A 24,121-nucleotide genomic window follows, 5' to 3' on the forward strand; every position below is an offset into this window, starting at 1 on the left:
ATTACTTGAACATCTACCAAAGAATAAAATTAACTGATGTCCTTTTGCATGGCCATAACAATATACTGTATACTAGATGACTTGTATTTAACACATTTTCACATTTTTGGAGGATTAGAAGCCCAAGATCTTATAATTGACAGTCATCTGTTTTGCTATGTCTTTAGTTAGAAGAGGGTGGTAGGAGTCTCTCTGGGGCCTTTTTTTTTTTTTAAGAACATTAGGACTGGAGAGATGGTAAAATGATTGAGAGAGCTGACTGCTCTTCCAGAGGTTCTGAGTTCACTTCCCAGCAATCACATGGTGCTCATAGCCATCTGTAATAAGATCTGATGCCCCCTTCTGGTGTGTCTGACAGCTACAGTGTACCCATATACATTAAATAAATGCATCTTTAAAAAAAAAGAATGTTAATCACGAGGATTGAAGCCCATCACCTCCAAATATGATCACTTCCTAACACTGTCATCCATGAAGAGAACACACAGCATTCTCACCTGTCTGCCTTTTTTTTTTTTATAGTTTTACTATCTCTTTTTGTTATGATATGGTCTTAAAGTGATTTCCTTTAAAGCTTTTTTATTGGTATGCAAAATGGTGATATTCCAAGGTGGAGACTTTTAGAGTTGATTACTTTATGTGAGTGCTAACCTTATTTAATCCATTCCTAGATGAAGAGGTTTTAGGTGATAGGATCTGCTAAAGGAAGTAGGAAACTCAGGGTGTGTGCCCGCTTTCTCTAGCCTCTCTTTGCTTCCTTGTGTAACAGGGCCCCAGACCTACCTTAGCACAACCACCTCCATGAGAGAAGTGCTATTAAGGCCACAGAAATCAACACATAGACAATACCACCTGCCAAAAATGACAACAAAGACCAAATCCATCGATGTCCACAGTTCTGGAAAAGTCTTTAAATGTCCTAACCTTGTCTTTTGGCTTCTGTATTTCTAATTCTGGCTAACTGCTCCTGTTTATTGAAGTATGTCAACCAAGGACATGGGTTTTGTGCTTAAAAGCTAAGCCTGAGAAAGGATCAGGACTGTTATAGGATCTGGAATACCCAGTGTAGTTGCCAGAGAGTTAATAAACCTTTCTATTGCTTTAAATCCACGTCCAAGGAGGCTTCTTAGTGAATACCCCACAACACTTGCTGCAGTGAGGTAAACAGTTTCTTTTTCTCTGTTATCTACCACGTAGAACAGTTTCTATGTTTTATGTGATGTCCAGACTCACAACAGGTCCAAAGACCTCTGAGCCAAAACAAAGCATATCTTTAAGTTGACTTTTCTAAGGAGCTTTGGTGCAGCAGCAAGAATGTGAAACATGATTCCATGTGTCCTGGTTACTCACCTCCTTCCAGACACGTCTTACAGAAGTTTTTCTATTCAAGGCTCCATTAAATCATGATTGTAAGTTTACTTTTCACAGCTTATAGTATTTGAAAATTTAAACTGGAAGATCCGTAGTAAGTCTACATAACTGTGCTATTGTCAAAGTCTGTATATAAAATGCTCCCAGTGGCCCACATCTTAAAGGATTGGTTTTCTGATGGCACTACTGAGACACAGCTGAATGGATAGCACTGATTCCATCCAGGGATTAAAGCACTGAGATCATAGTCAATGGGATGTTAGGAGCAGGACTATTAGGAGGAGGTAGGTCTTTGAAGGAAATAGTTCGTCCCTGGACCCTTTCTTCCTCTCCCATTCAGTTTCTTTTCTGTTGTGTAGCAAGCTTCTTTTTTCCACCACATGTTTCCTGACATAATGTTCTGCCTTACTGGGCCCAGAGTGATTGGAGCCAAGTAAGTACAATAAAAGTATCTTTCCTCCTGGAAGTAGAGCTCAGGTTTTTGGTCACAGAGATGGAGAACTGAATACAAACCTAGCATTAGCTGCTTTTCTGTTCCTCAAATAAATGACCAAGAGCAACTTATGGAATGAAACATTTTGTTTTACAGTTTCAGAGGGGTAAGAGTCTATCATGGTGGGGAGGCATGGCAGCAGAAGCAGGAAGTTGAAAGATCACATCTTCAACTACGAATACAAAGCAGAGAAAGAGAGAGAGAGAGAGAGAGAGAGAGAGAGAGAGAGACAGAGAGACAGAGAGACAGAGAGACAGAGAGACAGAGAGACAGAGAGACAGAGACAGAGAGAGACAGAGAGAGACAGAGAGAGACAGAGAGAAAGAAGAAGCAAACTGAAAGTAGAGTCAGGCTATGAACTCTCAAAGCCCATCCCCAGTGACATACTTCATCCTGGGAGGCTGCATCACCACCTTCAAGCTGGGTACCACATACCTGAACCTGTGGGGGACATTTCTCATTCAAATCACCATACCTATTTATCATCATCCTTACTTCTACTTCAATTACCCCTGATTGTGGAGTGTGTGTGTGTGTGTGTGTGTGTGTGTGTGTGTGTGTGTGTATGTGTGTGTACGTACATGGACACCCATGGCACATGGCACATCATGTGTGTGAAAATCAGAGAGTCAGAGTCAGTTCTTTCTTCTCATTGTGTGGGTCCTGATAATTGAACTCAGGTCATCCAGGTTGGTAGCAATGACCTTTATCTGCTCAGCCATCTCTTTTGTCCCGTTATGATCATTCTAATCTAATTTAAACAAAAACAAAAAGCATACTTTTGAGGTTTCCATTATATTACAGTGCATGTGTGTTTCTACATTTGTTTAACCCATCTCCTCTGTTTGGTCCTGGACACCTGACAGGGGATACATGAGAAGGAAGAAATGACAGACACTATCCAAAAACAAAACATAACACAAACACTGGGATTGGGTGGACTGTCTTTCTCTGATGGAGAGCAGCTATGGCACAACAACCTGGAACGTGAGCTGGTTTGCTATGTCCATCTGAAGATGGGGTGGGGGTGGCTAGTCTGTAGGGAGCAGTCTCAGGCTGCAGTTACCTGTGAGGAGGAAGCTGTGGTTAATAATTTTTGCACACACTGGTCAAACACCTTATTTGGACCAAAGAAAGGTTTTGACATCTGTTTGAGCTGCTCTACCCCGCCCCCACCACACACACGCACCACCAACACAGTCCCCTTTAAATTTTCCTGGTTTCTGCAGTTATTGAGATTGTATGCTGTCATTTGAAGATTTGGAGCTAGGGTCTTAGATACATGACAATGTGCCATGTTGGTCTTTCTGAGTCTGGGTTAACTCATTCAATGTGATATTTCTAGTTCTATCCATTTTTCTGTAACTTTCATGATATAAATTTTTCAGTGGAGTAGTATCCCATAGTGCATATGTACCCCATTTTAACTATAAATTTGTCAGCTGAAAGACATTTAAGGCACCTCCATCCCCTAGCTATTGTAAATAGAGCTTCAGTGAACATGGCAGAGAAAGTATTTGTAGGCTATTCCAAGGGGTGGAATTATTAGGTCCCATAATAACTTTTTTCTTCTTCTTTTTTTTAAGCTTTTTGAAAACTATCCACACTGAGATAAATACAAAGGGAGGAAGAGGACAATAAGGATTTCTCAAAACTCATAATGATTCACAGTATTAACTATCTACCTAAAAAATACCTATAATACAAAGAAGTCAGTGTGTATATATACACAGAAAGAGTTTAAAGGAAAATTTCCCACCTGTAATGACATTGGTTCCTCTAAGAGCAAAAGAGTATCTAACAAAGGAACACACACACACACACACACACACACACACACACACACACACACACACACCCCAGGCATAAGAAGTCTACTTTTGAGTTGTTGGTCTAGGTTGACTCCCAAATATCACAGGCTACTGTTAGTGGCCTTGGTGACAAGGCAGAGGTCACCTGTCAAAGGTGAATGATAAATCTATATTGCTGATGACTCTATGCATTTCAGACACAAGGCTCAGACAGCCTGCATTGGATGTGACCTGAAAGCTTTATATTTCAGGACTCGCTTTCATGGTACCAGAAAGTGCCATGCAAGTGTCCAAAGGAGAGAAGCAATCAACAGCACTTCCCACTATGAAGCCTGTGAACCAGCAGTAATGACCAGCGTGGCATAATGACTGTAAGGGCACACTTAAAGTGGCACTCACACCTTGTTGGCTACAAATACCTATGTAATTGGACTTAAGACCTGCTCAGCAAGCACAAGGAAAACCTAGCCAACTGCCCAAGGACAGTGAAGCCATGGATCTTGCAGGAGAACCTGCAACTCTCACTGCAGGCATATTGTTGTGCGTTTGTGTTAGTCAATGCCGATTTCCCCATCCCATATCTGATTGTAATTCTTATTCTGAGACTCTCCTGTCTCAATGTTGTGTAAACATTGCTCCCAAATTCTTCCCTGATTGGTCAAGAAAGCTAACTGATTATCCAATGACTGAGCAGGGGAGAGAATAGGGCTGAACTTTCTCCCAGCCAGAGGAGATAGGAGAGAGTCCAGGAGACACCATGAGAAAATATCTAAAGCCCAGAGAGCCAGATCTATACTAAAATGCGAATATCACAGGGATATTGACTGAGAGGTAGCCAGATTAGTTTAGGGGATTAAAATAGAGTAGTAATACTCAGTCGTTGTACCCTTAAAGCTTGATAAATAAATATAATAATACAATCTCAATCATTTGGGAGCTAGCTGGGTTAAGAGAAAAACTACAACATTCATTTTTAAAACAACACTAACATTAATTATATCCTAAATATCTAAACCCACAGATAAGTGTAGTCCTTATTCTTCATCAAGAAAACTTCTCTTTGCAACAGACAGAAAACCACAACTAATCAAAATGCAGTTGGAACCTAGTTCTACAAAACAATATCTACAACCCAATTCTTACATGTGAGGCTCAGGAGTTATTGTGGAATTCAGGATGGAAAGATTGTAAGAGACAGAGACAGGGAGTTTGCTGTAAGATTGTATCCTAGGAATGTCAGGAGTTAAACCCATAAATCTCACCAGTATGACTGCCTAACCATAAACTGAACAGGATGACACCCACAGCCACGACAGTACAGATGTGGGAAAGCCCACAAGGCCCCACCCTACACGAAGAACTACAGTGAATAAGGAATGCTAAGAGTAACAGAAACGGTCTTTCCAGGCGATCAGATCTGAAAACATAAACAAATACATACAAGTCATCGAGCAGACTGAGCAGGTTGTGTGACACACACACACACACACACACACACACACACACACACCACCACCACCACCACCACCACCACCACCAACAACAACAACAACAACAACACACCACCACCACCATCACCACCACCACCATCACCAACTACAACAACAACAACAGTTAAAGAAAATGGAGGCTGTAAATTTGGAAGACAGCAATATGAGAGGCTTTGGTAGGAGGAAAGAGAAGGGAAAAGTGATTTGATTATATTATAATCTCAAAAATAAAAGAAATAGCTAAAATAATGAAAAATAGCCAGGCAGTAATGGCATACACCTTTAATTCCAGCACTTAGGACACAAAGACAGGCAGATCTCTGAATTTGACCCAGCTTGGTCTAAAAGAATTCTAGGACACCAGGACTACACAGAGAAACTCTGTGTAAACAAAACAAAAAAGAAAAAAAGAAAGGTGGGAAAGAAGAAAGGATGGGGTCGATTCCTCTGTCTCCTGTGTGAGATACGTGTCGACCCGGGATCCCGCTAAGACCCGGGATCTTGTTAATAAAGCTACCTCATGCTTTTACATAAAAAGAAGAAGAAGAAGAAAGAAGAAGAAGAAGAAGAAGAAGAAGAAGAAGAAGAAGAAGAAGAAGAAGAAGAAGAAGAAGAAGAAGAAGAAGAAGAAGAAGAAGAAGAAGAAAGGATGGAGGGAAGGAAGGAAGAAGCAAAGGAAAAAAGAAAAATATGTCTGAGTGTTTTGCCTGTATGTATATGTGTGTGCACTGTATGTATATGTGTGTGCACTGTGTGCATGCCTGGTGTCTTAGTTGGGGTTTTCATTGCTATAAAGAGACACCATCACCACAGCAACTTTCATAAAGGAAAACATTTAACTGGGGCTGGCTTTCAGTTTCAGAGGTCTAGTTCATTATCATCCTGATAGGAAGTTTGCAGACAGACTTGGTACTGGAGGACCCAAGAGTTCTACATCTTGATCCACAGGCAGTAGTATACAGGGGATTGTGTATTACACTGTATACTACATTGGGTGTAGCTTGAGCACAAGAGACCTCAAAGCCCACCTCCCACAGTGACACACTTCCTCCCAAAAGGCCACATATATTGGCAGTATATACATGGTATTTGTACCCTGTAAATTGTTTTGTACTTTCATATCACAAAGCTTAGCATTCACTTTGGAAAGGTCTAAAATATGTGATTATACTTATTGCTAAAGGGAGAGGGGGTATTTATAAGCTAAGAGAATTCTGGTGTTCAGCAAATTTAAAAGAGTGCTGATGTCAGGACTCAGTGGTCCTTAAATAGTTGAAATTTAGCCAGAGCTGACTAACTCAGTTCAGCAGATCCAGAGGAGATCCAACATGGTCTTCAGGACCCATGAGAAAGCATGGCATGGGACGGGTAATGGAAGTGAAGACGCTATCGGTATATTTTGATATTTTGAAGTTTGTGTAAACTCTGCACTGAATAAAAATCATGAAGTTTCTATATTGGACTATACCACTAAGTAATGAAAGAATAAAGTAAAAAAGCAAAAGACTAACTAGTGGCTAGAAAAAACACCTTGCATTAACTCTTAATGACATTTATAGGGAGTAAACGGATAAAACATAGGTGCAATCAAAGAACCTAATGAATATTTCACAACAAGTATCTATTTTAACAAGGAACTATTCTTTGATTCAAATGTTGACTAAAGCTGACTAATGAATCCTGAGCAGATTTTCCTACACCAAACTCCATGGCTAGAAAATGAGTCATCTGACTATGTTCATCTCATTACGTCTTTTGTAAGGCTCCCATGATGCGAATAGTAGAACTGAGAGCTAACTCCATAGGTGGAAAGAACCCATAGACCCACAACTTTTCCTTTGTCTTTGGGTTACATTGCCAGCCATATTTTACAGAGCTTGGAAGATAGGCAATTTTTAAGAGAAATCAATTTTCTAAGTCAAAGGTTTATATTGTTCAAATGTTACTCTCTGAACAACTGTTTATATGATTTTAGGTTTTATTGCGTTTCAAACTACTGATGATTCTGAAGGCATGTGGTGGAACCCTGATCTATTATTTTCCTATCTCAGTCATTAAACTGTTTCTTTGTGAACTTTTCCTCTTTGTCAACCAATTGACACGATATCTCTCTTTCCTACCCTTTACATCTGACCTTTACAACAATTGCTGTGGAGACCACCCTCTCATCTCGCCTTATAGTTTATATTTGACAATCCATTAGCTTCTCAGAGTACCACACAACTCTGTTCTCTCCAAGCTGCACTATATCTCCATGTCATCTAGTTAGGGATATTTTCTGTCTAGTGGTTGACTGAACTGAGAGGACAGTGACAAAGTGACAAATGATGTCCTGATAGAACAGAGGGCCCAATCTCATGTCCAATAACCAATCTCAGTAGTGTGCTTTTTCCTGTTCCCTGAGGTCATCGTTGACTGCTGCTCCAGTCTACATTCTTGCCTGGTTTGAATGTACTTCCCCATTTGCTCTCTAGACTTCCACTAAACTCAGTCACGGGTTTCACCTTGAGTATGTCCTTCACTTCTCTGTGGCATTTTGCTGCCTTCAGGGAGAGTAAAAGTCTTAACTTCCACAGAGTCCATCTCTTCAGCTAACTCAACAGCAGAACTTGTCTGACTTAAGTCTCTCCAACAAGAAAGTTCCTCTTAATGCTTCACTTCTATCTTTACCTGTCAAAACCTATTCTAAATGTCTAAACCTATTATACCAGGAGAGCGTTAACATTTTGTTGTTTCCTCCTACTCTTTTTTTAATAGCTGTAGATCACTTGTGTTTGGAAGAAAAAGTAGAAAAATCTCATTAATCTCAATGCCAGGTAAAGAAGGATCTTGGAAAACTACATTATTGTAGTTTAACAAGGAAACTGGCACAGATACAATTCAGGAACATTTTGCAGGTTTTTTTCAACTTTATGTGACATCAATTTGCATGTGTACTTAGTTCTATGAAAGTTGATCAAGTAGTCTCGTGTCTATTACCACGGTGAAAAAGATAACAGGACAGCCACAGCACCTGCTATTGTTTTGTTACCACACACGCATGCTTCCCTCCTCCCACCTCCTCTATCCCTAAGTTTGATGACCATTAAAATGTTATTTTTTAAATGGAGTTTTGTCACTTTAAGAACAGTAAATGAACTCATATATACTTTTCAGGCTTTGTATTGTTTTCTCTTACTCAACATTCCCTTGAGATTCATTCAAGTTATAGCAAGTATCGAGTCACGTCTTTTTATTGCTAAATCTATGGCATGGAGGTTCGTGATGAAATCTTTAGATGTACGTGTGGATACAAGCAGAACTGATTGTGGGTTTAAAGAAGCACTGCTTCCTCCAGGGAGAGTAAAGGTCTAAACTTTCACAGAGCCCATCTCTTCAGCTAACTCTTTCAACAGCAGAATTTGTCAGCCATGGGATACAACAAGAAAAGATATAATCCAGTAGATTATGTCTGAGGTCAACCAGGAGTTAAATACCATTTACTCATTCTTACGTAATATCACTATATATTGGGAAACACACTGACACCTTACCCAGATCCTTTAATTTAACCCCCACAACAACTTGATGAATAGATAGCTATCTTGCTTGACCCTCACTCAATAAATGAACAACTTGAGGACTAGAGATTTTATTTTGCTTTCTGGTTATCATACAGTGAAAGAGCAAAGATAGCATACGGATTCGGGTTCACATAAATTGATCCCCCTGTTGGTCCATTAGGATGATATGGTCAAAGGCCACTTTGTTGAAATTAAGGTCCTGTAGTCAATTAACAGCATGGCCAACTTGGGGCTTACATACATTTTGGAATCCATCCTGTGGTTAAGAGGAAGGCCTCTGTTCTTGATATAACCTCTACATGTGCTCTAAGGCCTCACCTTCCTGTTGGCTCTCTTCCATTCTTGGCTTTTGCCTGGCTTCCTTTCATTTTCCAAGGTGCTAAGCTCTTTCCCAACTCAAGACCTCTTTCGTATGTTATCTCCTGAATCTTGTAAGTTCTTCTGTTCCACACCAGTCAGATTTCTTGCCTCTTACCTCCAACTTAACCTCTTGGCTTACTTGTGCAAGCATATCTGGACCCTTTAATTTTTTACTTTTGTCAGCAGATATGATATTAAATGATTTGATTGTAGAGGGAATTAGAAAGGTGATATAGGAGGCAAAAGGTCTTTCCTGGTTGTGAGTGCACTTTCTTGGCAGTGAATGAGTAGCTTGCTGGTACCAGGCTCCTACCAAAGATAGATAACCCAAGTTCTCTGGGCTATAAATTGTTATAAAAAAAAACAACTGCCAGCTTGCTTTAACAATCACTTGGGAGATTTTAAACTAGTGAGCCTGCTGTGAGATACTTGTCCATGAACAGATTTCCCTAAAACCTTGGAGCCAGTGGTTCTCAACCTGTGGGGCGCAAACTCTTGGAGACCAAATGATCCTTTCACAGGAGTCACATATCAGATATTTATATTAATAACAGCAGCAAAATTACAGTTCTGAAATAGCAATAAAATTTTATGGTAAAGGGTCACCATAACATGAGGAGGTGTATTAAAAGGTCATCACATTGGAAAGGTTGAAAACCACTGCCTTAGAGGATTTTTGTTTTTCTTTAAAGTAAATTTCAGGAAACAGAGTTCCAGGACATTTTTCTGAAGTGAACCAGTGACTTACTGCCACCCAGTAAACTATGGACATGAGGTCTCCAGAAAGATCTGAATCTTTGTCCCATGAGTACAACTACTTCTGTGACTTTTACTCTTCAGATCTTTCTTCTTATTAAAGATACACTGTCATTCTAATGCTTCATAATTCCTTAAGTTGAATTTTCTATGTTCAAATTACCACGAGGCCTTGCCCCATTCCCTTTCTTAGCAAGATTTTGCTATTCAATTCAAGATTCTAGCTCACCACTTGCCTGAGTCTGGAACTAGACTGAAAGCTATAACTATGCTCAACATCATGTGTTTGCTTTCTCTTCATTAGCTTCTGGCTGAGCAACTATCGCTCCTCATTGGCTACTTTTATCATCATCTAGGTGCCAATATCATTTCCTGAGGAATGTTTTCTTTGGTATCTCACATTAAATAATACTCCTTTATTTTTCCTTCCTAGTGCCTTCCACAATTCTAAAAATTGAAATTCGCGGGGGTTGGGGATTTAGCTCAGTGGTAGAGCGTTTGCCTAGCAGGCACAAGGCCCTGGGTTCGGTCCCCAGCTCCGAAAAAACGAAAAAAAAAAATTGAAATTCGCTGTGTGTTGTTACTATCTCTATACTGCTTTACTAGATAAACTGTAGGCGGGCAGGGGTTATGCCACAAGTATTTACTGTTGTCGTCACGGTGCCATCGATCAGAGTTCATAACCAAATAAATATGGAACAATCCTAGTATATAGAAGTCATCTATAGCAAGTAATTACACTTACACATCATTGTTAGTCATTTGGTATATTTAAATGAAAAAATAAGTCTGTCCCCACCGCCAAGTCAAAGTAGAAAAGTTTCCAAAAGAATGTTACGGGCCATTGGTATTAGTAACAGAACTGGTAGTTCAGAGACAAGCAAGATTTCCTTTGAAAAATCTTTAAATCTAAAAGCTTTCAATCTTTCACAAAAATCTACAGAAATTTATTTCTTCTTTGCTGGATATTTAGCTAAATTTTGAATGTTAGTGAAAAGGCAGATAGCACAAATGTGATTAATTTGCTTCTGTCATAGTTTTGGCACATTATAATTTATCTGAGATTTAAAAATAAATCTAGCATTTATCTTTTATTTGTTCTATTCATGTGCATTTCCTAAGGTAAAAAGAACTAGCTATAAGTTGGAGGGGGAAATGCTTTTGTTTTTAGTACAAGGGTTCTGTGTTTAAATGCTTCATTGTGAGTTAAGGTGAAGTTGTTGCCTGTGTGTATCTCTGAAATGAAACCAGCTTTCTATGGGAAGTTACTTTGTTATGATCTTGAATAAGCCAGAGAATCATGTATTCTATAGTTTGAAGGTTAAGAGTCTCATCCTTTTCATTCTCCTTATCTGCAAACAAAGGACTAGACTATTAGGTTCAGATCCTTTCCAACTCTCTCTCTGAAAATGAACACACCTCAGTATCAGTTAAACACTAATTCCCAGTGTTAAGGCTTTTCATTTAAAATACCGTGGTTTGATGCATTATCATGATTGTAATTTTTTCTTTACTTTTATTTTGTGTGTATGGGTATTTTGCCTGCAAATATATGTCTGTATATAATGTCAATGGAGGCCAAAAGAGGCATCAGATGCTGTGGAGTTGGAGGCCTGGAAAGTTGGAAATGGCCATGTGGATGCCAGGAATCTCTCCAGCTTGCGCCTGTAAATTTTATTTAGTGCAGTTTGGCATATTAGAATATGGGTCTTTAATTTCTGTGGGTTGCTTGCTTGTTTGTAAACTGGGTCTCATGATGTACTGGTTACTCTAGAACTGGCAGCATCCTTCCAGCCTTAGCTTCTCAAGTGCTGGGATTACTGAGCAGTATGTCAACACTCTAGCATGAATTTGCACTCTTCAGTTCACCTTAATTTTAGAATGTAATTTTCCTGGCCTTCAGACTCTTCATTAGAACGTAACATGAGGATTTGTTGTTGATATTGTTTTCAATTAAAAACCATTTTCTGAGTACAAGCACCGAGGACACGGAACACATTTAGAATAAAACGACAAGAGGAAAAACACCACCACCACCAACAACAAATGGTCACCATGGCCACTTGCAGAAAAGTCACTGTGGTTAGTCACTCTTAAACGATCACATTACTATTTTCATACTTTTAATATTTTCTACTAGGCTACAACAAAACCTTAAAAAATAAAATGGGAAGGGTAAAGTTATTGAAGATATATTGTGCCAAACCGGGGAAAAAAAAACAAAAACCAGCATTAGATTTCCGTGGCCAACGGCAAACATTAGCCTCCATGAATGCAAAGCCTTTTGACCTCTTGAGTGCTGATTAAAATCCGGAAGAACACATAACACTTGTCAGGAGGGTCTCAAGGTGAAACTAAAACCCAGAGCGGTCGCTACCATGTTTAGGGCGCAAGACATTTAAGGTACTTTAAATGTGAGCCAGCCAAGATCAATCCGAGCTAAAAACAAGCTCCAGGGTTAAAATTCGGAAAAGCGTTACTCTAGCTAGCACGCCGAGTTGTCAGCCCTCACACACGTCTAGCATCTTAGATGAATCTCACCCGACCGCAGACTTCCGTTTGTGACCTCCCCCATTACAATCAAGTTTTATTTTAGTTAACCTCCTTCACTACAGCGCCAACCGCTGCAATCCTCTTTCCAGACCTTCCAATCGGCCTCCTTCCAGCCAGCTGAGGTGGCTGCAACCTCCAGGCACCGGCGGGGAGAGCTGACGTCCTATTGGTTCAGCCCGGAGCATGGCCGGCTTCCGATTGGTTGAAAGGAGGAGGCGGGAGAGAGGTGTGCCCTTACATCATACCGGTCCCTCGCAGCACAGAATTGTGGGAGGGAGAGGGCCACTGGGAGGAACTCAATACCCGGAACGACCTTTGCGGGCCCGGGCGGTCTTAGCCCGGAGCCTATGTCTCCGCCCACCATCAGGGTGGGCTCCGCCCCCATTCCGCCATCCAGGCCGTCAGGTGATCTCCTGCCCCCGTGGTCACGTGGACAGGGCGGGCGCGCCGGAGCTGGCCATGGCGGCCGCAGTGTCCGGTGTGGTGAGGCGGGTGGAAGAGCTCGGGGACCTGGCTCAGGCTCACATACAGCACCTTAGCGAAGCCGCAGGGGAAGACGGTGAGGGAACGCCGCAGAGGGAAGTGGGCGGACGGTAGTGAGACCTGTGGGGCCGCTGCGCTCCGTAGCTAGAAGGCGCGGCCTTCGGTTCGAGGCGGGGTCCTTGGTCCTAGCCCCACTGAGGGCTGGCACTTCTGAGCCGGTCCCTATTGGGCAGTCATTGGACCTCTCCTCAGAGGTCGTGTTACCAAGGCAGCGTTTTCTAGATTCCTTGAAATTCTTTTTGTTTACATCCGACCAGATGTGTGGTGTCGAATCTGCGAAAAGGGTAGACTTTAAATAAAAAAGTACACATTGACGTTTTCCAGAATGTTTATACTGTCCAAAAATGAACGGGTTTTTTTTTTTTTTTTTTTTTGGCATTCAGTAAATGCGGAGAGACATGCCTGACATTTCACTTTCTCATTAGTGCTTTTAAATTTCCACTTTGTGTTCACCTCAAAGTACAACTGTAAATAAGTAGTATTTTACACAGTTACGGTGTAGTTTAAACGCAACCCCCTCCCCCGCACCTTTCCCACCCCGCCACGCACCATTTAGTGTTTAGCTATTTTCTTACAGGGGAAAATGGGTTAGGAAATACTTGGTTTTTCTGACATCAGACTCAGTTTGGTTTTTATAAATTCTCAGTTGCCAATTGGTTCGATGGTACTTGTTTTGTTTGTTTGTTTGTTTTTGAATGTTGATCCTTCACCTTACAGGAGCTTTAAAATTCATGTGATTAGATTCGAAGATTAGACCATAAGGAAACATTTCTCCCAGGTGATTGAATAGTTGGTATATTAACAGAATCAGTTCTTCACTGAAGAACATGACCACACTGAGGCTATATGTTTTGGTTTGTGGCAAGTGGAACATAGGGCTTATAGTCTCTGTTACCTACCTGGGCAATAGCAATATCCATGTGTCAGCCCAGAGAGCTCAGGTAGTTTTATTTATTCACTTATTACTGAACCTAACAGTAACTTTTTTTTTTTTTTTTTTTTTGGAAAGAATTCTGTGATCTGATGTAAAAGGAAACCTGGAAAGGAAAGTTTAATGTTAGGTGGCCTTGTTTGGAGGTGTTATAGATCTGGAAATTTACTAAAATCATAACTGTAGCCGTCTGCTTTACAAGCTACTAGTCAACATTGAAGTTAATCTTACCAGAGAATTACTAGCAGGGCTTACTTAAAATGAGATTGTATGTATTGGAATTAAACTTGGTCCTTTTTCATACAACAAAATTAATATAATCAGAGATTTGTCCTTTAGCTTAACTGCCATATGTTTTTATTGAATCGTTAGTAAGGATAGTTTCTATTTTATTCAAACTAGATAAGAGAACGCTAACCATCATCCCACCCAAGAATGCTCTGTATTTGTGGCCATTTTTTTTGTTATTGTTCATCTATTTCTCATTCTTAACAGTATGATTTTGTCCTACATGGAATCATAAGAAGGACTTTCTCTGAAGATTATATGAGTCACCTATTTTTTTACCTTGCCAGTTTACTTCAAATATTTCTAGCAAAGGGAATGTGTTTTCATGGACTTTTCCAGAATGATAGATACGCCACCACTACACCCAACCACTCCTCTTCAGCGGTGACTTCAGCAGTTCAGTACAAGTCTTTGTTTTTACAATAATCTCTGAAGTTAAGGGAAAAATATAAACAGCTTGTAGAGCACATGGGGAGAGCCATGGTCTGGAGTATTTTGGTTCTCAGTAGACTTTTGTTTTCTGGGTAGTAAGGTTGGTACTTCTGGGCCTAGGGGAGATGTGGAGACTGCTCACAAGGAAAGATGTGGAGACTGCTAAGAGCGTCCTCCAAAGCACCAGCTTATTCAGGAAAACTAAAGTCGTTTAGTGACTGCCTGCTGATGAACATGATGGTATTTTTATTCCAGCACTGAACAGCTTATCTCTTTATGTAACTGTGGAAGCCACACCAATTCCTACATTGTCTATCCACAGGTAGATGATTAGGAAAGGTTTTGTATTTCAGAAAAGATGCTTAAAGAATTTGTGTCTTGTAATATGTTATACATATGTACTGCATGAAATGAAGCAGAAGGGCGGGGCCCTCAAAATCTGAAATCATAAAGAAAATATGGTAGTAAACAGGTGGTTGAGTTAAGATGGTATAGTTTGGAAAGTTGGGTAAATTGTGCTAAGAAAACAAGCAGGAAGTATTGGGGGTTTTGTTTTTTTCTTATAGGTTTTGAAGGAATGAGGTAATTTGTTCAATTTCAAAGGTTTTTCTTTCTTTAATCATTTATTTCAATTTTATGTGTATTGCTGTTTTACTTGCATGCATGTCTTTGCGAAGGTATAAGATCTTAAGAGTTACAGACAGTTGTGAACTGCCATGTGAGTTCTGGGATTTGGACCCAGGTAATCTAGAAGAGCAGTCAGCAGCAACCGCTGAGCCATCTCTCCAGCCATTTTGAGGTTTTGAATGAATAAGATAACCCTTTAAAATGTCATTGTAGTTACACCAGCTAGAAATACAAGTATAGTAAACTTAGAGTTGTTTACAGTCTGGTATTTTGTGAATATTTGATCTGATTAATTTTTCTTTTAGTTAATTTAGCAAGTATATTATGAAATTGCATGCATTCAATGGCAGCTTTTTCTGTAAACTTATAGATTTTTGTATTATTTCAGTAAAAGTTGTAAAATTTTAAGTATTTAGAGCATGTCAACATTGTAAAAGAAATATTGTAAGAATAGACCGAGAGCTACATAGAGGGCTCAGTGGTTAAGCACTTATGGTGCAAGTGTGAGGAACTATGGTAAGTGCCAAGTGGTGTAGTGGTCCCCATGTAATCCCAATGCTCCCAGAGCAAGTTGACTAGCTAGGCTAGAAGAATCACAAGCACTGCCTCAAGTATGTGTATGGTTGAGGAAGACCCCTTGATGTTAGTCTTTACTACACATGCACACACATGTATAAACACTACATATACACACCCAAGAAAGAAGTGGGCTATACACTTAATTCCTTAATAATGTCTCATAAAAAAAGAATGTAGACTGGATTTAACAGATGGCAACAGTGAATCTAAAAAGCTTGCACTCCTTTGCTTTTGAGAATATATTTACTTAATTGTGATTGGGTTTTATGTATGTTTTAGGTGAGATATCACTATCTTGCCACAATATAGTTTTGTTATATCATTTATGATGCATAGCTTTCCTGGTTTAAATGTTTGAATTTATGTAAAATAATTGTTTTTATTACTTACAGATCACTTTTTAATTCGGGCCTCTGCAGCTCTAGAAAAATTGAAACTTTTATGTGGAGAAGAGGAGGAATGTTCAAATCCATCAAATCTTTTGGAACTATACACACAGGTACTAAAACAAATGTGAAGTCTGGCTGTCTTGGGGGTGCGCATGTCTACACATGTATTCATGTGGATGTGGGTGCTTGTGCACTTATGTGTATTCATGTGGTGGTCAGAGGTTGGAATTGGGTGTTTTCTTCAGTCATTCTCCATCTTGATTTGTACCACTTATTGTGCTTGGAGTGTTTTGTGTGTTTTACATATTCATTTTACTCTTGAAGAAACTTTGAAGGGACATTGACTTGTCCTTGATTAGTTTGGTGACCACTATAGCCCGGTTTCTTTAGTATTAATCCAGTAGATTAAGTACAAGTACTAAAGAACTTTTAAAGTCTTAGAGCGTACTGGGCATTCAGTGCTGAAATTGTATATATTGATGGCGTGCTTCATTTATGTGACAGCAGGATGCATATTTGGGAATCCCCCAAAGACTCAGTATTGAAAAGAAGTAGACTGTAATGCTTCCGGCATCTATAAAGGTTTCAGGGGTTATACACCTATTAACAGCAAATAATTTAATAATTGATTACATTTTCATAATTATAACACGTTAGTTGAAACATGAATCTTCATTTACTTCTTCAAATGGTGTTATCCCTGATCCTGTTTATGGCTGAACAGTTTGCTTACTTTCACATTTAAATGCTGTGCTGACATAGTTGAGTGTCTAATAAAGCTTCTAATATTCAAGACTAAATTCTCCCTTATTCTGCAAAGTACCATCTCTTACAGATACATTTCTTCTTTGTCTTAAGGCCATATTGGACATGACATATTTTGAGGAGAATAAGCTAGTAGATGAGGATTTTCCTGAGGACTGTTCTCCACAAAAAGTAAAAGAGCTGCTCGCTTTTCTTTCAGAACCAGAAATTTTAGCTAAAGAAAACAATATGCATCCCAAAGTAAGTCCCGCACTCTCCAGTGATGATGGATCACTGTTGTGTTGTCCTGTTGCTGTTTTGTTCTTTAGAGTATATTTTTGTTGGTGGTGAGCGTATCATTGTTTCATGTTAAGATTAAAAGAAGAGGTTTGCCAGTAGTGGTGTCATGCTTGAATCCCATCACTTTGGGAGGCAGAGGATCTCTGGGAGCTCCAGGCTAGCCAAGATACTGTCTTGTACTTAGAAAGATCCTGTCTCGAGAAGATAGAGGGGGTGGTAGAAGAGAACTTAACACTCCAGGCCATGATCGGAAAAATTACTAACTACTTTTAGAATATTTATATAATGGAATTTGAATTGCAGTGCTCCACAGAACCCTTTTCTAACACAGATATACCCATGACCCTTTTATAAGTCTTGTTTCTTGATAGTCATAAAATCTAATTGATACATTTGTTTTTATTGCCTTTTTTTCCCCTTACAGTTTTGAGATAAGGTCTCACTCTGTAAATGCTGGCTGGCTGGAACTGTGTATGCCAGGCTGGCCTCAGACTCACAGAGCTACCTGCCTCCATCTCCTAAGTACTGGGATTACAATCGTGTCTTGCCACACACTGTCCTTACTCTCTGTTTAAAATCCTGATCCTAATGAACATTTTCGACCTTTCTTACCAGCACTGATCATCCATCTCCTGCTTCCTTTTTTTTCTCTGTCATCTTAAGTATTCTCTTGTTCTTTGTCTGATACCCTCTTCTTTTTCACTTAGAAATAGACAGGCATTGCCAAAGTATGACTTCTTCATCCTTTGATAGTTTATGTTATGTCTGTGATGTCCAGTTCACACAATTTTTAACTGCTTTCTTTAGGTAGGCTTACATGTCTAGCCCTGGATATTCTTTTAATTTTTTTTTGATTTATTTGTGGGTGTATATGTGTACATGAACATACATGTGCATAGTACACATATGGAGGTCAGAGAACAGCTTGCTGGAGTCAGTTCTCTTCTACCACATAGGTTCTAGAATTGAATTCAGGCCTTGAGGTTTGGCAGCAAGCACCATTATCTGCTGAGCTATCTTGCTCACTCTACTAAATACTTCTTGAAGTAAACTTTTTCTTGTATTTAAGTGCCTGCTCAGTGTCCACTTCTTCTTGGCTCTATGTATTCATTAAGACAGGTTAGCAGGGAAGGCTGGAGAAATGGCTCAGGGGTTGAGAGTTCCGACTGCTCTTCCAGAGGTCCTGAGTTCAATTCCCAGCAACCACATGGTGGCTCACAACCATCTGTAATGAGGTCTGGTGTGTCTGAAGACAGCTATAGTGTACTGGTATACATTAAATAAATAAATAAATAAGTATACCTTAAAAAAAAAAAAAAAAAGACAGGTTAGCAGGAAGAGTAGATTACCAAGATATAAAAGCCATACCACTACAAACATTTCGATTTATTAAAATTATTTTTTGCATATAGCTTTTCATTATTCTAGCAATTTAATTTTTATTCTGGTCTAATTCCTATTTCTAGAGAAAAGATACAGTCTCAAATTAATGTGTTTCTAAAATGATATCTTTTAATGAGATAATGAATTTTGCATTTTCCAAATAATAGTAGTGGAATTTGCTACTGTAATTTCAAGGTATTTTATAAAACTATTTGTAAATTACAGAATTATTTTGATGTATATTTACCAACAGACTACAGTATTTCTACTTAATTCAAATGTAAGTTTTCCACTGTAACCTAACTTGGACAGGCTGTGTGAAATGAGGGCTTTTACTTGTTTAGTTTTGACATCTGTAGAACTATTGCTTTTCTTTGTGGTTATTCCTTTTATTTTTCCTTGTAGCTGTGTGATTTGCTTGGGGATGAGCTACTGGAGTGCCTTTCTTGGAGACGAGGGGCCCTGCTGTATATGTATTGCCATTCTCTGACTAAGAGAAGGGAGTGGCTCCTGCGAAAATCTAATTTGCTTCAAAAGGTAAAAAGAAAAATCAGTTATGATTTTGATTGTTGACATCTCCAGGATTCAGAGCATTTTATAAGGTGGTGAGAGGAGAGGTCTGCACTAGCAGAGCACAGTTCAGGCTCACAGGCTCTGGCGTTGCTGTGAGGACTAAGATGGCAGTGAACGATGTCATCATTGACTGAGTGAGTTTCTTAGGTTCTCGATCTTTATGTTCATCTGAATGGAAGATAAAGCTATTTATTTCTAAATATCTTCTTTGGTTGAAATAATCTTGTTGTGAATATCTCTTTGTAGACAAGATACCCCTGAAGAATCTGTATGACCCTGCTCTTAAAACAGTGTGGCCTGTGATTTATCTCTGTTCTAACAATTATTATTAGTAGTATAGAGACATGGATCTTAGTACCGTGTCACTAAGAATTCTAGCTCAGTCTAAATGTACCTATAGATTTCATCAGCTTGGAAGGCTATACATTCTGGTAGAAAAATTTAGTTAAAATATAACTGAATCATAGAAAGGGCTGAAAATTTAGTCTCCTGTTAGAGTACTGTCTAGCATGCATGATGCCCTTGGTTCAGTTCCAAGTATTACAAAACAAATGAAACTCCATATATATTAGTAAAGTTCTTTTTAATCCATCTTTACAGTATTTATCCTTTGATAACATTTCTGAACAAATGTATTACTGCAGCATGCGTTTGTAGTTGACATTTTTTTCTTGATTCATATTTTTGTATTTGGGGGTTTAATTTTAGGACAGTCTTAGAGTGCTGAGTCCAAATGCCATTGGAATGTAATAGTAATTATATGTACCTATATGTCAGTCTATGTAATTTTGAGTAAAGAATGAGAAAAGGGTACTTGTTTTTCTAGTTCTTTGTGTAATGTTTTAATTTATTTGGCTTCTTTATTTAGTACCTGGTTGATGGGATCAATTACTTGCTACAGATGCTAAATTATCGATGCCCTGTCCAGTTAAATGAAGGTGTTTCTTTCCAAGACCTAGACACAGCTAAATTACTGAGTACAGGTAATGTGGTTTTTTTGTTAAAATTTTCTAAGTGGTTGAAATTTTTTTTAAAGATTTTAGAAAGCTTGCTAACTTTATCTCATTTAAATTTCATGCTAGATTTTAAATGAATTCAAGTATTAAAATCTTTACATATAATGTAAAAAAACATTTTTAAAATACTTAGTTTTGGTTAGATGTGGTGGCACAAGTCTTTAATCTCAGTACTCAAGAGCAGAGGGATGTAGATCTGTGAGTTCGGTCAGTTTGATCTACATAGTAAATTCCAGAACAGCCAGAGGTACATAGTAAGCTGTGACATACATACACACACATATGTGTGTATATATGTTATATATATATGGTGTGTATAATCTATGTATGCAACACATATAAACTATTATTCATGTGATTGTGATTGTGTGTGGGTGAATGGATATGCATGTATGTTGGTACCCATGGAGGCCAGAAGAGGATCCCAGAGCTGGAGATAAGCTTGAGAGAGTTAATGTATCATATTACTTTTGCTTATTTTTATTTTGACCGGAATCAGATTTGGCTGTTAATGTCATACTGGAAGTAAGTTTTAAAGAGGATAGACATTTGGGCTTTTTATGTCCTTGATACATAGAACTTATTTTACACATAGAAAGCATAATGTAGCGTGCTTTTTCATTCTCATGAATGCAAACCGCAGATTTGGCTCTCCTCTAATTACTTTTTGTTGATACTTTAGTGAGTCAGCTATTTTGTTGAACCTCTCTCTTACTTCACTTCCCACTGTTTTTAGGAAGAATTTGAAGATGACAATTTATAAGAACAAATTTTGGGATTTTGGTACATTTAAAACAGCAGAACTGAATTCTGCTGCCATCCTAGTTGTAGTTCTATTGAGTTGTTTTAGGTGTGTCTCATAGTCACTGATAGGTGTGTCTAATAGACACCATGAGCAACAAGTAGCTCTTATGAAAGAGAACATTTAATTGGGGGCTTGCTTAGAGTCACAGAGGTTTAGTCCATTATCATCATGGTAGAAGCAGGGAGGCAGGCCTTGTGCTGCTGAAGTTGCTAAGAGCTATATCCTGATCCATAGGGAGCAGGCAGAGAGAGAGAAGGAGAGAGAGAGAAAGAGACAGACAGTCAGTCAGAGAGCTTGGGCCCAGCAGAGAGCAAGGCTCTGGGCTTGACATGGGGTTTTGAACCCTCAAAGTTCACTCCCGAGTGGCACACCTCCTCTAAACAGGCCATACCCTTAATCTTTTTAAATAGTGCAACCCCTCAGTGACTAAACATTCAAATATGTGAGCCTATAGGGGCCATTCTTATTTAGACCAACATGTGAAGTTACCATGATCATTAATTTGAGCTAAGTTTCCTTACTACACAAGTAGTTATACATTAGAATAAATCATCTATTTGTATTAAGTGACCTTAAGTTGAATGATCATATATCTCAATACCTGTCTTTGTTTCAATTACTTACTTTTTAATCTTCTGGGTTTTTGAAATAAGGTTTTATTGTATAGCCTAGGTTAACCTTATAGGAAGCTGGTCTGCAACTGTAATCTTGTCTACCTCCAAGGTTATTGGAATAACAAATGTTCTTACTACCTCTGACCTACCTAAGTAATTTATGTTTCTAACAAATTAACATGCTTTGGTAATAAATATTTAATTATGCACTTGCTGGGAATAATGTTAAAGGAATAGTCACCTTCTGATGGAAATTGTCATGGGTATTTTTTTTCCTAGCGATACAAAGCATTTTGGATGTCATCATCTGTGATAATTTAGAGTTGTATAGCCTGTCAAATACATGAAGACACATGAGACTAACGGTAGACTCAAGTATAGAACATGTCATAGAGCATCTTTCATTTGTGTTCACAAGCATGATTCAAGGAATTCATGAGAGGTCTGAAGTTGTATACAGAATTTAGGGTATAATCTAAAAGGGCTCCACCAGTGAAATTAATTCTCAAAGAAAGGTCCTAAAAGGGGCTCCTAGAAATGTTAAGTAAGCACACTTAAATGGTTTTAAAAAATTGTCTGACAGTACTCTGCTTGGTCTGGGGGCTGAACTTTTCTAGGTCAGAGAGAAATGCTAAGTTAGGACTGTGCTAGTGAGAGTGGCCTTCTCCAGGTTAGTAAATGATATGGAAAGGTTCGTTAGTGTTCCAGTAACTGAACACTATAACCTTAATTCTGCCTGTCCTTCCCAGGAATATTTAGTGATATTCATGTGCTGGCTATGATGTACAGTGGAGAAATGTGCTACTGGGGAGTAAAGCACTGCACAGATCACCAGTCAGGAAACCATGAAGTTGACACCGATGTCTTTGGAACAAGCTGCACCACACACAGAGAACCGTTGGATTTTCGAGAAGTAGGAGAAAAGATTTTGAAGAAATACGTGTCGGTGTGTGAAGGACCTCTGAAGGAGCAGGAGTGGAACACCACCAACGCGAAGCAGATCTTAGGCTTCTTCCAGCAGCGCTGTAGCTAGGCCTTCATGTAGGTCTCAGCTGGAAAGAAGCAAAGACTGCTGACGTGGGAAAGACGGTTCTGAAACAGAGATGTACTCCACTGATCCTGAGACTGTTACACTACATAACGATGCCCAGCGTGACCACGCCTCTCCAGTGCTGTCCCCTTTCCCTCTGTAGGCTTGGGTCTGTGAAGAAAGTATTCTCTGATTTCTGAAATGGCATATGTGCCATTCGCACTGAACCTGAACTACATGTAAACCTGCCACTGGTAAGGAGGAACCCAATGTAGACGGACAGTTGTTTTCTAATATTTTATGTTATACTTTTTATTGTACTAAAATATATGTAACACAGAATCTCCTTATTTTGAAGTATGCATACTTCAAAGATGAAAATCAGTTTTTCTCCTTGTGTCAAATATATGGTATAGATATCAATGTAGGCAATTGGAAGATTATGACTAATAATTAGATTTCATTTCCAGTAATCTAAACATCAAAATATTTTAAAAATGAATCGTATTTATTTTGCTATGCATTAGTAATAATACTTAAATTATTTACTTATCCATTTTATAAATTATTTTATTTTGCTTAAAATAAAAACTGCATGGTTTTCCAATAATGAAGGTAAAAGTCAGTGTAGAGGAGTCTCCCATTAGTTCAGATGCTTTTAGGGCACACCTTTGCATATAATGAACTTTACATATTTTTGCCTTTCAGTAGGATGGAAATGCTAAAGGCCAAAGAGCCTAGTTTGCTGTCTTGCTCACTGTTTTTCTGCCTACCTCAAATCCTGTTGTCGTCTTGCGATGGTCTGTATGATACCTTCCGATGCACTAGACTTTTGTCCCAGTGGCATCTTCACATTCCAGTCATTTCTGTAACTGCACCTAAGCAGGAACCACACTCAGTTTCTCTTTCTGAAGTCTTAAATATTAGTAAATGATGACAATTCTCATCTTTCGAGCTTTCAAAATTTCCTTGGTTTTATTGGTTTTTCTCTGCAGCTTTCAACCTTCACAGGCTTCTCTCCAGTGCTCTAACCTTGAACAGTGAACCTCTTTCATGCTTTTTTTGCCCTACCCTTCACAGGGTATCACCTGAATACTGTCCTCCCTTGTTTCCTCTTCTGTCTTATCTGTTTGAGTCATCGTTGGCAGGCTCTCACACTGTATTACCTTGTCAGCCATTCCTTCTAGGCTCTCACACTGTATTATCTTGTCAGCCATTCCTTCTTAGGAGACTGAGTTTTATGGAAGGCATGCAGTCCTTAAAAGTATATTGCTACACATGTGACTTCCTGTAAACCCTAACTGCAAGCTACTAAGGTGCCTCCCCCTCCCACTATGGTAGAGTCAAAGTTCATTGGTCACTTCTACCCTTTTTCTTTCACAGGAAGTTTAGATTCTGAGAGAATCAACTCATTTATGCACTTTTCTGTTTTAAAGGAGAGAGGTTGCCTGCTTTCTGCTGAAGACTGAT

At 39.0% G+C, this 24,121-nt stretch overlaps 1 protein-coding gene across 2 annotated transcripts; it reads left to right on the top strand.

Moving 5' to 3' along the window:
* The first annotated feature begins 12,682 nt into the window (after positions 1-12,682).
* On the top strand, positions 12,683-23,042 carry C3H5orf51 (chromosome 3 C5orf51 homolog). 2 transcript variants are annotated; one of them, XM_032898828.1, is made up of 6 exons: positions 12,686-12,956; positions 16,190-16,296; positions 17,045-17,191; positions 19,019-19,150; positions 20,055-20,169; positions 22,371-23,042. In XM_032898828.1, the coding sequence occupies exons 1-6, from the start codon at positions 12,857-12,859 to the stop codon at positions 22,652-22,654; spliced, it is 885 nt and encodes a 294-aa protein (XP_032754719.1). In that variant the 5' UTR covers positions 12,686-12,856; the 3' UTR covers positions 22,655-23,042. The 2 variants fall into 2 exon arrangements, with proteins under 2 accessions (XP_032754720.1, XP_032754719.1); XM_032898829.1 differs by lacking the exon at positions 17,045-17,191 and having other exon boundaries at positions 12,683-12,956.
* Positions 23,043-24,121: the final 1,079 nt, after the last annotated feature.

This window comes from Rattus rattus, chromosome 3 (genome assembly GCF_011064425.1).
Source record: "Rattus rattus isolate New Zealand chromosome 3, Rrattus_CSIRO_v1, whole genome shotgun sequence".
Lineage (NCBI taxonomy): Eukaryota > Metazoa > Chordata > Mammalia > Rodentia > Muridae > Rattus > Rattus rattus.

Bases quoted from the DNA above. Each gene is read 5' to 3' on its own strand.
- C3H5orf51 (XM_032898828.1), top strand. From the start codon at position 12,857: ATGGCGGCCGCAGTGTCCGGTGTGGTGAGGCGGGTGGAAGAGCTCGGG. The intron at 16,297-17,044 runs GTACTAAAACAA...CTTTGTCTTAAG, and splicing joins TTTTGGAACTATACACACAG to GCCATATTGGACATGACATA. The intron at 20,170-22,370 runs GTAATGTGGTTT...TGTCCTTCCCAG, and splicing joins AGCTAAATTACTGAGTACAG to GAATATTTAGTGATATTCAT.